Source organism: Schistocerca americana, chromosome 8 (assembly GCF_021461395.2).
Source record: "Schistocerca americana isolate TAMUIC-IGC-003095 chromosome 8, iqSchAmer2.1, whole genome shotgun sequence".
Taxonomy (NCBI): Eukaryota; Metazoa; Arthropoda; class Insecta; order Orthoptera; family Acrididae; genus Schistocerca; species Schistocerca americana.
In genome coordinates this window covers 152,308,168-152,325,312 of record NC_060126.1, presented here as the reverse complement: position 1 = coordinate 152,325,312, position 17,145 = coordinate 152,308,168, and the positions used below count along the sequence as shown (strand labels likewise).

The 17,145-nt window shown below is 40.5% G+C and overlaps 1 protein-coding gene across 3 annotated transcripts in view; it reads right to left on the bottom strand.

The window, feature by feature from the left end:
* Positions 1-3,975: 3,975 nt before the first annotated feature.
* Positions 3,976-17,145, bottom strand: part of LOC124544734 (histone-lysine N-methyltransferase SETD1B) — a 165,084-nt gene continuing 151,914 nt past the window's right edge. For all 3 annotated transcript variants that reach the window (XM_047123386.1, XM_047123388.1, XM_047123387.1), the window contains exon 15: positions 3,976-6,254. In XM_047123386.1, coding sequence (XP_046979342.1) covers positions 6,081-6,254 — 174 coding nt within the window. In that variant the 3' untranslated portion in view covers positions 3,976-6,080. The remainder of the gene's footprint in view (positions 6,255-17,145) is intronic.

The window sequence follows — 17,145 nt, the reverse complement described above, 5'->3', positions numbered from 1 at the left end:
TAGTTACCTTGGGATTCCACACACTACTTCTTGCAGTACCACTATTGCTAGAAGCATGCCAAAAAAGCCTCTTTTGGAATGGAACTGTCATTGCTGCCATACTGTCCTCTCTTGTCTGAAATCACATTCTTTTCAATGGCCTCTTGAGTTTGGGAAACAGCCAAGTCACAGGGGGCCATATCAGGGAAGTAACATGCCTGTTGAAGCACAGGGATCTGGTTTTTTGCCAAAGTGGTCTAAATCAAGTGTGAAGATTGTGCTGAAGCATTGTCATGATGGAAGCACCAATATTCTGTGGACCACAAGTCCGGCCTCTTGCACTGCACAGTGTCACGTAGGCGATGAAGGACATTCCTGCAGGATTCTTTCGTGATTGTTTGACACTGTGGTGTGTACTCACAGTGTACAACACTGCAGGAGTCAAAGAAAGCAGTCAGCATCACTTTGATATTCCTGTGCACTTGGCAGGCCTTCTTTGGTCTTGGTGATGAGGAATGCTTCTACTGTGATGACTGGGATTTGGTTTCGGGATCATACACATACACCCACGACTCATCACCAGTGACTATGGTGTTCACGAAATGGGGGTCACTATTTGTGGAGCCCATAACATCCTGAGAGACTTCAACACGAAGTTACTTTTGCTCTGCTGTCAGCAGCTTCAGCATGAATTTCATAGAAACTCTCGTCATGGTCAAATTTATGGTCACAATCGAATGTGCCATAAAAGTGCTTATGTCCACCTCTTTCACAATTTCTCTGATAGTCACACGACATTCCCGCATCACCACAGTGTTCATTTTGGCAATGACCTAATCATTTTGATATGTTGATGGCCGACTGGAACACAGCTCGCTCTCCACTGATGTCCAGCCATCTTTAACCAGTTGTACCACTCTTTAATCTGTGTGATGCCCATAGCATTGTCACCGAAAGCCATCTGAATCTTCCGAATGATTTCCACCTGGCTGACACCCAGTTTCTGGCAAAATTTGATGCAGTAGCACTGCTCCAGTCATTTCCCTTGCAATTGAAAAGCGACGCCAGCACTATACACGACCTCACTCAACTGCTGCTTGCCAGCAACTGACACTATTGATAGGTGGGAAAAAATTCACAGATGCAACAAAGATTAAAGGTCTGCCCATGCATGCGCACTAGATTCAAATCCATCAGGTGAAGAAAGAAAGAAAGGGGATGGGGGTCATATACTTTTCTAAAAGATGTCCTCATATATATTAAGTAGGAACCTATATTTTTTATAAAATTGTCATTCCTCCATACTGGATTTTCCGTTGTCTAATAATAATAATAATAATAATAATAATATTTTAGAAAGACAACATGTTCATTTGCAATAATAAGTGGATTAGAGAGCTCACAGAAGAATTTATAATGTTAAGAGATGGTGATACCAGAGTCAGGAACCAGCCAGAGGAGAGCAGTGGCAAATTTGCTACCTATTTTGAAGAAATTAATAACAGCAATGAGAGGACGCTTGATTTTTGTCTGACCAATAACACTGTAGCGATTATCACAATTTCTTATACAATACAATTCATTTACAAACAACAGAGTAACCAAACAACAATTTAAGTCCCATAAGAAATTACATATTGTGAAGAAAGATCAAAAAAATGGTTCAAATGGCTCTGAGCACTATGGGACTCAACTTCTGAGGTCTTTAGTCCCCTAGAACTTAGAACTAGTTAAACCTAAGGACATCACAAACATCCATGCCCGAGGCAGGATTCGAACCTGCGACCGTAGCGGTCTTGCGGTTCCAGACTGCAGCACCTTTAACCGCACGGCCACTTCGGCCGGCGAAGAAAGATCAAATCATGAATGTAACTGGATGATGAACATATCAAAACTCACTGCAGTAACTAACAATTTTCTATTGGCAGTTAGAAACATTACAGAAGGGAACCAAAAAAGATAACACAGAAGAAACTCAACATTTAAAAGAAAAGGAAGAAGAAGATGAGGGAGAGGTGGGAGGGGGGAGGAGAGAGAGATGAGGGAAGGAGAATAGAAAGAAAATGGATGAGGAGTGTATTGAACAGAAGAAAAGAGAAACTGTACACATTTCTGACAACAGTCAAAAGGTTGCAAGCAGAGTAAGTGGAGTACACCATGCGAAATTACGTCACGGTGGAAAGAAAGAATGCAACAGAAGGTTAGAAAGATGGAAGACAATTGAAACACCCACATTACAGCTGATAATTTTGACATCTATGTAATATACAAAATGTTAATTTGTTGTGAAGAGTTTGATCACATCTAGACAATACTAAAAAATGCTAAAATTTATTCTATTGTTTCTTGAAGGTCGTAATTTATTCTACTGTTTCTTGACGATCACAGTCAAAGAAAAATAATGTCCTCTGAATATTGTGAACAACAGGGGAGAGAAAATATTAACAAAATGTACAGCAGGAACATTTCCACAAATTACTGAAAATGATTACAGTGAAGGTGGCTTACAGGTGGACAAAGAAGAACACAAGAGAGCTAAGGGAAGGAGTAAAAGAAGTCAAAATGATTAGTTTTGAATGAAATAAAATGTATAATTAAAAAGTCCAAATACAGATTGCACTGCAGGATGACATCACAGAAACTGATTAACAACGTGGAAGGCCTGCCTTTCAAACTTTTGATGGATGTTTGGAATATAAAGCTAGTGTTTAACATCTTGTAGTTATCTGCCAAAAGAGAAGCACCTGCGATCTCAGCTGCCGTATCAGGATACCTGGTGAAAAATAACAACAAACACTTGATTATCCAGAAATCAGGTGAGATTATTAGAAGGCAGTCAGTTTGGTAAGGTTATATGAGGATATGTATGACACCAAGGAAATCAACACATTAAATAAGAGAGATAATATAAAACTTACTATAAATATAAAGATCTGTATTCCTATTTTCACAAGATACATGTGTATCACAGACATTCAGTGAACTGAACTTAATATGTAGAATCAAGACAGCAGAAATGAATTGTCTCTAGAAAGCAGAACAGATCAGTAAGAACATTAGGCTACATATTAAAGAGGATTTGATATGAGGCATACAAGAAGAAAGCAAGAGTAAGTTTTAATGTCTAGTTAATGATGATGTCATTACAACCAGAACACAACTCAGATTAGGGAAGAACAGGAAAGAAAATCGGTCATGCTTTTTCTTACAGGAACCAGCCCATGGTACATTTCAAATGACTAAGGGAAACCATGTAAATCCTGTATCTGAATGTCTCGATGTGGATTTGAGCACATGGCTTCCCAGATACGAGTCCAGTGTCTTTATCAAAGTGCCAATTTGCTTTGCGACAACCACATACACATGGCCCTCAAGAATTTTGGGTTTGGAATAGTTTTGCATAGACAGAGTAATACCTAATATGAAACTGGAGAAGATAACAAAAAATGGCAGATAAAATGGTTTAAACAACTACAACTGCTACCAAAAGACTGCTTGTCAAAGTCACTACAGCAAGTGAGAGTGTAAGTAGAAAAGTTGTCCATGTGAGACAACTGATGGAAATGTAGATAGAAAAAATATTAAGGTGAGCACTAGGTAAGGATTAAGACATTCCTGTTCTCTTTCTTCTAACTCAAATGTGTTTATAAAATTTCTACTCCACACATCCCACGTTAATTTTTTTGTTGCTCCGAGCCAGTATCAGTTATCCGGTAAGTTAACAGTTTTATTTACATTGAATGTCTGTCATCTTTTATTGTTTGACTTTAGTCTTCCTACAATGTCTCATGTTTTTACAGCCTAAGCTGCAAGTTATATTTTAGAACCTCTGCCACATCAGCACCCAGTGCTGCCTCTTTACCTTGGCGAACTGATACAGTAGCTCCCAAACATCTGGTGGCTATGATTATTTTACCCATCCCTGCTTTTTTTATAGGCTTAATATGTTAATGCTGGGTACTGAAGAGAAATTTTAAGACTAGTTGGCTTCAAACATTTAATATTAAACAGATTACTCAGTGCAAGTCAGTACCTGACTCTCAGCCTCCCAACATGAAATCAGCCATATTTACATTGTTTGATACATTACAATTAAAGCAGTCATACTTCCAGATAAAATGATGATTTTTTTAATGTATTTGATTTTTTGTTTCATCAGAAAATATGAATTTATACAATATAGCTCGCACTTTGCTATGTCCTTTACTATAAATACATATAGTACTCTCTATTCATAAATAAAAAAAAAAAATCTTTCACCAATCATAGTGAATTTCACAGTGATGTGGCTGAGTGCCACCTTATAATGTTCATTTTGTTTGTTAGCAAACAATAATGGGATTTAAAATATAAATCATGTACAGAAGATATTTATACACTTATATGTTACAGGTAGAAAAAAGGAAATCAGTTTAATAAACACATCCATAGCATTTGGGAACAAATGATGAAGTTACAATTATCAATCATTTTCTATATATACAAAGCATGAATGAAACGTATGGCTCATAGCTTTACATTGCTTGTAACCACTTAATTAAAAACAAAATAGACTGATTTGAACAGATCACTATTTGTGTGTTCCTGACTTACACTATGGTCAAAAATATCCTTTACATATTTCATCCATAGGTCATAGTCCTGATAAATTCTATCATCCTCAGTGTAACACACTATTAACCACTTTTTCTCACATAAGCACCATCACTGTGAACAAAGAGACTTTTGTAACAGCACTACTTTTCTCCTTCCCCACACACTCATACATTCATGAAGTTGCGCACATTTGTATGAACACGTCTTTCTCCAGAAAATAGTTCCAGAAAGTACTTGGCTGGATTTCAACAACACAATTAAAATGAACAGTTGTAAACTGCTGAACTTGTTAAGCATTTCCAGGTTTTAAAACTAAAAAAAAAAAAATTACTCTAACACAACACATATACACCACATCATTTGGAAGCTGGTCATTCATAAAAGTCACAACCTTCAGACATCCCATATTATTCTTGAGAAAACTGGTTTTAAGAAAATGTGTTTTCTGAACATCATTCACACAATATAGAATCCGCAATGCAAACAATTTAATAAGGAATTACTACACTTTCAGCCAAAAACGAATTTTGAATATTAAATAATTTTCTGTAACATTACAACAGTGGTAGCAATGAAAACAACTTGACCATTAATAAAATAAAAAAACTCTCTGAAAATGAAATTAAAAAAAAATGTATATAGAAAGAAGCTTCTACACATGTGACTAGTATAGCTAATCATTTCCACAGAGTTTTTTATTTTCAATCATGCTAAATTATCTTTGGAATGTTCTGTCACATCCACAAAGTACGTTCCTTTCAAATAATACTGCCTGAGATCTTATTACTGACACACACAGATCACAAACAGTTTTAAGAAATATATTTTATGTACAGCTCAGGTTTATAGGCTCTGCCTGCCACAAGGAGTATCTGTATTTTTTGTTCTGTTTTAAAATTTTGTTGATAGGAAAAGAATACAGAAAAGTAAATTTCAGAAACAGATACTGTTATACTGCAGCATAAAGGATGTTACACCACATAATTTACAATACTAAAAACATCAACAACAGTGGCAGCAATAACATCTGTATCTGCAATTAGATGCTCTGCACATGTGTGGCTAATGCCTAGAAAGGGAAGAAAAGAGTTTACAGAAACAGCATTCAAGAAGGAGCAAGTGCTGAAACTTCTGCTTACAAATGAATGGTTTAAAACCAACATTACAGAATAACCAGAGAGCAAGTACAGATTCCTACATTAAACTTACAAAGTACAAGACTGCTGGGTAAAGTCAGACAGACACATAAGTACATGCACTTTCTTCAGACATTCATTCTCAACACACTTCAAAGATTCAGAAGAAAAAAGTACTTCGTAAAAAGTTGTTTTTATATTTACAAACCAGTTGAGGCATTATAAAAAAATGAACACAAACAGTACTGGGATACAATACACATTGCACCTGTTCTGTGGTTGCACTGCACCCCAGTGAGCAAATGAGAAAGTAAATCCAATGTGCAGGTCCAAAGATGTTCCACACATAAGTGTCATTGAGTAGTGACATTAATTCAGAGTTCCTCTGCACTGTACATTGCCACACAAACATGGAATCTTAACATCTTCAATAGGAAACTTGTAATCGTAAGTGATTTCTTCATTAACATTGATCTGCTGCTTTGAGTATATTACAATTTTCTTCTGGCCTTCGATAGTAATGATCTTCGCGTAACAGTTCGGCTGCAAAACAAGGAGAAAATTGATCATTACTAAAGCTTTTGAAGCAAATGTAAATATTATTTCACATAAACAGACTTTAGATAAATTTGTCATCATTAGTAGCCTATATTTTGAGACATTATGTTAAGACCATTGTAGGGTAGAGATGAAAGAAAAAAAATATACACACATTATTTAGTGGAGTGAAGCCCATTTATGAATATATTTCATCACAGCTTTACAGTGAGTGAGTTGTAATACTGCATCAGCTCAAATAACTAAAAGCGGACATGACAAACTCACCTCAATGCACCAAGTCTTATTTAAATTATTCTATCTTTACATTTTTATAAATTCGAAGGGAAAAATTACAAGTGACGTAACATCAGCTGTTTGTCATGGATTGGGTACTAGCACCTATGATAATATTTCCTAGCCCCCCACCCCCTTTGTCCAATCTTATACCAGTAGCACGAAGACAGAAATTACATTTATACTTTGCCTTTTCATATTATGTTTTTTTATTTATTTATTTTTGTTTGTTTGTTTAAAAACATTGATTCCAATAACTTTGATAACATGTATGGAGAACAATTTAAACCATTTTTCCCCCCCAAGCTATTCAATTTATTCTCTAATGTCAGTTGATTCTCTGCAAATGAATGCTTTATGCTTCCATGCTAAGTATTGTTTGGTGTTAAGAGTGTGTGTGTGTGTGTGTGTGTGTGTGTGTGTGTGTGTGTGTGTGTGTGTGTGTGTGTTTGGGGGGGGGGGGGGGAGGAGGGTGTACATACCTATGTACAAAACACAAAAAGACGGTTGCTAATATATTTTATTGCATTAAAATCAAGCCCGAAATTTGTTTGAACAGTCAATTCGCCGGGAAAATTTTAAAATTCACAATGCTCCTGTTCTCTACATACAGAAACTATCTTTTGGACAGGGAATGGATATTCAGGATATCTTGGGTGGTGTCACAAATGTCAGTTTGCTTTAAATGTTAATTAATGTGGATGGGCAGGACACGGTTACTGTAATATGTGAATTCAGTATTAAAGGAATGCCACTTATCTAAGCCACATTGATTATATAATTAAGCATAACACCATGAAATGTCCTGAAATGAATGAGCACGTAAGGTAAGTAAGTTTTAGGGAAGGCAAATAGCCAACTACAATTTACTGTTAGAGTCTCCAACATTTTGTCAGGCATAGAGCTCCTAAATACAAAGTAAGCAATTTGGGGCTCATACAGAGACGTGCTAAGCACTATACCTAGCCTTGCAGAGCATGTATGTAAATGCAGATATAGGTGCATATCTAAATAGCATCACTCACATAATAATATAAGGTAAATCTGTTAAGGCATGAATTGTTACAGTCCATAACCAAGTCCTTAGCAACATTTGCTTGTCTGCCAATGTGCAGTGAACTAGCGTCAATGATGTTGTAGACTGTGTTAGACTTTTTAACAAAGTTGGTAGTGCAAATCCTTGTCTAAAAGTCAACTGCTTTGTGTGGATGTAGGAGGAGCTGGCAGCCATTTGTGAACAACTGAAGATGTTACTGACCATGGCTAGATATCTGCTGGCTGTTACCCGGGAAGTAGGGGCGTATCAGTGTGGCAACCAGCCAGCACATCTTCCAGCTTACATGACATGGGGAACCATGCTCGCAGAGTGAGTGGCAGATTGTACAGCCTTCATTTCGCTCGAGGCACATGGTGAACGAAGGGAATGGTCATATGATCTTGCTTGTTCGCCCTATGGATGAAAAAGTGGTCACTCCTTCAGCAGAACACGAGCAGGCACACAAGAGAAAGGCCTAGTTATTGGGAGCGTCAAAGCTAGTCATGTTATGGAGCCCATTAGGGAAATAACGTCCAGGGCCCATTGGGGAAATAGTGTCCAGGACCCATTGGGGAAATAGTGTCCAGAGCTGGACAGACATCCAATGTGCATCCAAGATATGGAGGATGAGGAACATGCCTGCAGTTATCGAGTGTCATCTTCAAGTCGTGCCCCACGTCAACACTAAGCCCCACTTGTGGGGTGGAAGCAGAACTTTCAATTTGCAGTATCATACCCAGAACTAATCACGATCCTTTGATTCGGAGCCAAGTGCAAAGTCTCAATCAGAATTTCCGTCAATTCTGTGACGCATTTGGCTACAGATTTCCAGATCTGCGTTATGGGATGGAAAATTGCAGGACTGCACTTGATAGGTCAGGGGTGCACTTCACAGAGGAAACAGCTGATTGAGTAACAAAGTACTTGTGGAGTGCACAATGCTTTTTAAGACTAGGTGGAGTGGAATTAGATCACATAAAAAGTAAAGACACTTCAAAAGCCAAAATTTTAACAATAAATTGCCGCAGCCCTCCACGAAAGCTATCACTCCAGAATTAACTCCAATTTGGGAGCTGGTTGAAACCCAAAACAGAAAGGTCACTTTTTATGTTTTTCTTAAGTAACTCTTAAACTGCGACATGTAGTAAAAATATTTCCCGGAGTAAAATTAAACACCATTAAAATTTGTACGAAAAATGTACTTTTCATTTTTTCTCCAAGTGTAATGGTTTCTGGGTTGCAGACGATGGAAAAATTGCTGATTATTAAAAACAGTGTTTTAACACTACAAAATTTATGTTTATTGTTAAATAATAGTGACTTGTTTAAGAACAGGTATTAAATGTGTGTACCACATCTAAGTGCCGGAGGTCTGCAAGCTGACAAGTGAGCAGGCTGTTTCCTATTCTCACTACTCCACTAGTACGCAAGAAGCTATTACAGGGTGGTTCACACACACACATCAAAAAAAGTTTTCATCACTCCAGTTCCCAGAACTCCTGAAAACAGACATTGACTGTGGATATTGTATCACAGACACAGTCCCTTTGACTGTTCAGACATGTTACTAAACCCGCCCAAAGATGTAAACAACCATGCATGAGCAGCACCTATTAGATGGGTGGGGGGTGTCCGACATCTGATCAGTTCATTCCACAGCTCGTGTTGTCTGTAGTTCTACCATGCGTAGATGGTCAATAGTGCAGTTTGATTGCTACCGCATTGTTACTTTGTGCCAGGAATGCTACCTACGGATTATGGCTCGGAGGAATGCTGACGCCAATGCCATCATGTTGAATAATGCTTTTTGTGCAGCCACAGGACGTCATGTTACAACTCAAACTGTGTGCAATACGCTGCATAAGATGCAACTTCACTCCTGACGTCCGCGGTGAAGTCCATCTTTGCAACCACAAAACCATGCAGCACAGTACAGATGGGTCCAACAACATGCTGAATGGACTGCTTAGGATTGCCATCACGTTCTCTTTGCCAATGAGTGTCGCACATGCCTTCAACCAGACATTCATCACAGACGTGTTTGGAGGCAACCCGGTCAGTCTGAACGCCTTAGACACACAGTCCAGTGAGTGCAGCAAGGTGGAGGTCCCCTACTGTTTTGGGGGGGGGGGGGGGGGGGGGGGGGCATTATGTGGGGCCGATATATGCCGCTGGTGGTCATGGAAGGCACCATAAAATCTGTACGATACGTGTTTATACGTGTTTGCCATCCTCCGACTGATAGCACAACCATATCAGCAGCATATTGGCGTGGCATTCGTCTTCATGGACGACAATTCGCGTACCCATCGTGCACATCTTGTGAATGACTTCCTTCAGGGTACTGACATCACGTGACTAGAGTGGCCAGCATGTTCTCCAGACATAGACCCTATCGAACATGCCTGGGATAGATTAAAAAGGGCTGTTTAAGGATGACGCGAACCACCATCCACTCTGAGTGATCTACACCGAATCACCATTGAGGAGTGGGACAATCTGAACCAACTTGACTGACGAACTTGTGGATAGTATGCCACAATGAATACAGGCATGCGCCAATGCAAGAGGACGCGCTACTGGATATCAGAAGTACCGGTGTGTACAGCAACCTGGACCACCACCTCTGAAGATCTCACTGTATGGTGGTAAAACATGCAATGTGTGGTTTTCATGAGCAATAAAAAGGACGGAAATGATGTTTATGATGATTTCTATTACAATTTTCTGTACAGGTTCCAGAATCCTCGGAAACAAGGTGATACAAAACTTTTTTGATGTGTGTGGTTATGCCAAACCTTCCACAGATGTCCTCATGAATCACTGGCAGTGCTTAGGAGGTTTTTGTTTTCCACAAACTGCTTTATCACCACATGGAAGGTAGGAATGAGTTGTTAATAATATTAATGCAAGAAAGGTGTATGGACAGATTCTACCTAAATCTATGCACACTCTTCTACACCACTAGAGGGAAACCGATTCCTAGTCATCCTGTATGGCAGTTGTAGCATTCTTCCAGGAAAAGTAACATTCTTCACCACAGCGCTGCTAGCCAGCTTTCTAGTTTACAGACTGACTATACTTCCCATCATTTCCTGTCCATTTCTCTCATGTGAGTAGACAAAATAACTTTACTGAGCTCCTGTTCATATGTTGGAGTTATTTTCAGTTTATTAAGTGTACTTATTTGCAGTTGTTGAGCGAGCTCTTTGGATGGAGCTTTCAACTGTCTACCACATTCTCCCAAGTGTAACATGCTGTCAATATTTATTAAAAAAATGTTGATTTCTTTGTGCCCTCCGTCACTGGTAAGAGTGCTTTACACAACAAGTAGCAAAATGCACCACCCCAACCTCAGCTCTCTAAACATCTGAAGATGCCCAGAGACTTGAATTGAAACTGAATGGAAGCAGATCACCTAGGTGTTATTGAACTTCAGATATTTCAACATAAACATCAAGTAACGCATTGCAGCAGATTATGACCTGTCTTATTCGAACAGACATATTGATGTCCACCTTGCAAGTTACACTGTAGATACATGATAAGTGACTCCACTCACTGCAACCCTCTCTGTAAGGGCCAGCAATTCCAGAACAGAATAGATTTATGCAGTCTACCAGTAATACAATTAAGCATATAGCGGAGATGCTGAGTTGCAGATAGGCACAACAAAAAGATTTTCACACTTGAAGCTTTCGGCCAATGGCCTTTGTCAACGATACACACACACACACACACACACACACACACACACACACACACGCAAACTCAACTCAGACACACGACTGCAGTCTCGGGCAACTGAAACCACACACTGTTACACTCCATCCTGGATTTTCCATTGTTTGAGTAATACAATTAATGGTGAGAGAAGTCCAATAACTTCCTGGTCATTCATTAATCCACCAATAAGTGACTACAACACGGTTACATAGCTTTACAATATGTTTTCAACTACAGACATCACAATGTGCCACATTTACAAATCCAATCCCTTTCCTACTAACGCTATATAGATCACTGACTATGTCACACTTACAATTTAAACACTTCTCAGCCACTGTTAATAGAAACATATTTTACATTAAAGGCCACTTGTTAAGTGATTCATTTACATTGAAAATAACTCTACTATACAGATCATCCCAGGAGGAATGGTCAACATTCACAGATATTAAAGGAACAAACATCTGAAGCAAAAACCTTGATAGGCATATATATGCCCTATTCCAAATGGTTCTCGAGATACAACTCATTTGATGTACACGCTACTTTCTGTATTATTCAATATGCCTGCAGATTTACACATGTACAGCAATTAGAAAACATTAGAAATTGCATTTTACAAAGTATCAATTAAAACTACTTACTTTTAACATATTCACATCAAAGTATTATCATCCAAGTCACATTACAGCTGTTGTACAGCTCACAGTAAATGTTCAAATATCCCACAATCAACTTCAGTGCATTTTTGCACTCTTGGGAGAACGTGTGCTGCTTGTCTGAGTGCCTCTGCACGTTCCCTACTGAGGGCAGCAGCATCCATGCTACGACCAAGGACTTCATCTCAAGTATCTCCCACAGATCAGACAAAGCTGTGACCATTCGTGCTGCCCTTCCGTGTATAAGTTCAATATCCCCTGTTGTTCTACGTGGTGTGGGCCCCACGCACTTGAGCAATATTCTAGGACCAGTTGCACGAGTGATGTGTAAGTAATCTCCTTCATAAAGTGATTGCACTTCCCCAGTATTCTACCAATAAACCAAAATATACCATTTGCTTTACCCATGACTGAACCTATATGATCATTCCATTTCATATACACCCAGGAATTTGTATGAGTTGGCCAATTCTAACAGTGACCCATTGATGTTATAGTCATAAGATACTTCTCTCTTTTGTTTTGTGAAACACACAACTTTAGATTTTTGAAAATTTAGAGCAAGTTGCCAATCTTTGCACCACTTTGAAATCTTATCAAGATCTGACTGAATATTTATACAGCTTCTTTCAGATAGAACATCATTATATATAACTGCATCATCTGCAAAAAGTTTCAGGTTGCTATTGTCTGCAAGGTCATTGATATACAACATCAACCACACAAGTCCTACACACAGGTGACTCCTGAATGTAAGAAGGATAAAAGAACAGACCTACAAAATTACAGGCCAATATCATTAACATCTGGTTACTGAAAAGTTCATTAACATATTGTATGCTCGGATATAATACATTTCCTTCACACAGAAAAATTTCAATCCACAAATCAGCACAGATTCAGAAAGCAACACTCGTGTGAAACTTGCCTTTTCTCTCACAATATCCTGCAAGCCATGAAAGAAGGGCAAGAAGCAGATTCCATGTTCCCAGATTTCTGGAAAGCACTTGACACAGACTGTTAATGAAGACCCAAGTATATGCAATAAGCCCTCAGATATATGAGTAGCTCCTGTGAGTTGTTCTGGGCAGTATGTGTTCAAAGAGACAAGGGTGCCCCCAAGGAAGTGTGACAGGACTACTTGTGTTCTCTTTATACATAAACATTTTCACAAAAAGGCTGAGCAGCAATCTGAAACTGTTTGCTGATGACGCTGTAGTGTACACAAAAATGTCATTATTCAGTAGCTGTAGGATGATGCCGGACGATTTAGACAGGATTTATATTTGGGGTAAAGAATAACAACTTATTTAGAACAAAGAAAAATGTAAGTTAATGCAGATGAGCAAAAACAGTCTGATAATGTTTGAATACAGTGTTAGTGGTGTACCACTGGACAGAGTCACATTTATTAAATACCTAAGCATAAAAATGCAAGGTGATATAAAATGGAATGAGCACTTATGGTTGGTAGTAGAGAGGGCAAATGGTCGAGAATTCTAGGAAACCATGGCTCATCTACACTCCTGGAAATTGAAATAAGAACACCGTGAATTCATTGTCCCAGGAAGGGGAAACTTTATTGACACATTCCTGGGGTCAGATACATCACATGATCACACTGACAGAACCACAGGCACATAGACACAGGCAACAGAGCATGCACAATGTCGGCACTAGTACAGTGTATATCCACCTTTCGCAGCAATGCAAGCTGCTATTCTCCCATGGAGACGATCGTAGAGATGCTGGATGTAGTCCTGTGGAACGGCTTGCCATGCCATTTCCACCTGGCGCCTCAGTTGGACCAGCGTTCGTGCTGGACGTGCAGACCGCGTGAGACGACGCTTCATCCAGTCCCAAACATGCTCAATGGGGGACAGATCCGGAGATCTTGCTGGCCAGGGTAGTTGACTTACACCTTCTAGAGCACGTTGGGTGGCACGGGATACATGCGGACGTGCATTGTCCTGTTGGAACAGCAAGTTCCCTTGCCGGTCTAGGAATGGTAGAACGATGGGTTCAATGACGGTTTGGATGTACCGTGCACTATTCAGTGTCCCCTCGATGATCACCAGTGGTGTACGGCCAGTGTAGGAGATCGCTCTCCACACCATGATGCCGGGTGTTGGCCCTGTGTGCCTCGGTCGTATGCAGTCCTGATTGTGGCGCTCACCTGCACGGCGCCAAACACGCATACGACCATCATTGGCACCAAGGCAGAAGTGACTCTCATCGCTGAAGACGACACGTCTCCATTCGTCCCTCCATTCACGCCTGTCGCAACACCACTGGAGGCGGGCTGCACGATGTTGGGGCGTGAGCGGAAGACGGCCTAACGGTGTGCGGGACCGTAGCCCAGCTTCATGGAGACGGTTGCGAATGGTCCTCGCCGATACCCCAGGAGCAACAGTGTCCCTAATTTGCTGGGAAGTGGCGGTGCGGTCCCCTACGGCACTGCGTAGGATCCTACGGTCTTGGCGTGCATCCGTGCGTCGCTGCGGTCCGGTCCCAGGTCGACGGGCACGTGCACCTTCCGCCGACCACTGGCGACAACATCGATGTACTGTGGAGACCTCACGCCCCACGTGTTGAGCAATTCGGCGGTACGTCCACCCGGCCTCCCGCATGGCCACTATACGCCCTCGCTCAAAGTCCGTCAACTGCACATACGGTTCACGTCCACGCTGTCGCGGCATGCTACCAGTGTTAAAGACTGCGATGGAGCTCCGTATGCCACGGCAAACTGGCTGACACTGACGGCGGCGGTGCACAAATGCTGCGCAGCTAGCGCCATTCGACGGCCAACACCGCGGTTCCTGGTGTGTCCGCTGTGCCGTGCGTGTGATCATTGCTTGTACAGCCCTCTCGCAGTGTCCGGAGCAAGTATGGTGGGTCTGACACACCGGTGTCAATGTGTTCTTTTTTCCATTTCCAGGAGTGTATAAAGGAGACCACATAAGAAATATTAGTGTGACCCATTATAGAGAACTGCTCATGTGTCTGAGATCCCCCCTAGGTTAGATTAAAAAAGACACCGAAGAGATTCAGAAACTCACTGCAAATATTACAAAAACGCCCCGTGAATGTAAAAGGGAAACCTTGGAGGGAAGATGATGATGATGATGGTGATGATGATTTTGCAAAACACTTTTGAGAAAATTTAGAGAAATGGCATATGGGGCTGACTGTGGAATGATCTACTGCTGCCAAGGTACAGTGAACATAAGGACCGTGAAGACAAGATAAGTCAGGGTTCGTACAGGGGCATATAGACAGTCACATTTCCCTCACTTCATTTGCAAATGGAACAGGAAAGGGAATGCCTAGCAGTGGTACACACACTGTATGGTGGCTTGAGGATGTAAGTAGTTGCATAGCCTGTATAGTTTTTAATTCAGAAACTTCAGATAGGTCTCTAATAAGCTGGATATTTTTTCACAGACAATGCGGTACTCTCATTCACTTCTGAGAGTTAACCACAAACGAACTACTTTAAAAAGAAAAGCAGAGTCCAGTCACTCAACATAAAAGAGGAGTTATCCCTGTGTAGTAAAAATGTCCTTACGTGTTGTTCAAAAAATTGTGCAGTGCTCTACATCATACTTTTTCAATACGCTTTAACAATAATTCAAGGCGGCGTCTATTCCCTGCAGGAATTAAGTGTGTAATGTTAGATGCTATCCACTGGAATGAATGGAACAGTAGGAAAAACTGCAAATACATTTCTCGGGTTTGTTGCTGGGTAACATTGTGCAAATCACACAGCATTTCATCAACGCAAGTGTTTGACATCTTCAGGTGGTTGTTGTTGTTGTTGTTGTTTTCACTGGTGCAGGATGTGACCCGTGAAACTTGTGTGATGGTGTTGAAATTTGTTAGGGCCAGGAGCAGAAATTACACATGTGCAGAGAAGCGTTCACAGTTGGACAGAAGCAGTGCCGCTTACCAGAAGTGGAAGGAGGCCTTTCGTATGTGCGCAGTGGACAATGACTGTGCTGCTGGACACTGCTGTGGTTAAAAGCTGGATTAACTCTCTGAAATGTGCTGCGTTGGATCAGAAACTGTAGATAATTGGCTATCCAATTTTAATTTAATGCAACTATGCTAGACTCCGGGTAGTACTTGGCATAAATTTTGGTTGATGCAAATATTTCAGGGTTTGAGAAAAGTACGAACTTTGCACCAACACCTAAGACAGCCCTTTCTGAGGTGTGACAGCTGGGATGGAAGCAGAAACCTTGAATCTTCCCAGTGGGATTTGCAGAAGCAATGTGATGGGACACCAGCCGAGTTTTTACCTCAGCTTCCCCTAAAAAGTTCAGTCAGAAACAAAGGCTCTGGAAGACTTGACAGCAGACAGGCATCTCATTATTTTACCTGCTGATAAGAAGAACATTGCCATCTTCCTCTCAAAAACTGAGTACAACATCGAGAGAGCTGCACTGCTGATGTAGTATCTATATGCATCAAAGTGCCTCTGCAGGACTCATCAGAGTTTTTTAGCTGCAAGTTTGAGCGAGACATTGTAGCACTGTTTAAAGGTCTGCTTTCCTCGACCTATTTATTACTTAGTAACCAGTATTTAGAACAAGTGGATAGAGACACCATGGAAAGTCCCCTCTCCACTACTGTGGCCAACTATTTTATGGAAAACTTTGAAGGAAAAGAACTGTGGTCAGCAACTCTCCAGTCATACTACTTCCGGCTGTATGTCAATGATACATTTGTGGTGCGATCCCATAGAATACACACACTACCTCACTCTGTTTGAATAGTCAGTTCATCATGGAAGTAGAAAAAGATGGCAGCTTACCAGTTCTGGGTGTCACAGTTTGAGGAAAATACAATGGGACCCTTTGACATAATGTCTACCGTGAACCAACTCAAACATACTTACTTTTGCAGGCCAAATGCTGTCATCAGGCTGCACAGGGCAATGGTCTTATGCTCCCTAGTACACAGAGCCTGTATGTCTCAGATACTGAAAGACTGTCAGGTGGTCTGAAACATCTAAGAAAAGTGTTCTAACAGAATGATAATTCTGATAAACAGATACAGAATGCATTCCACTCCAAGCACCTTCAAAGTAGGGATGGAAATGAACATGCAGAGGCAACCATTGCAGTGGCCTTCTCGTCATATTTTGGTGGCATGCCTTCAATAACTGAAAAGA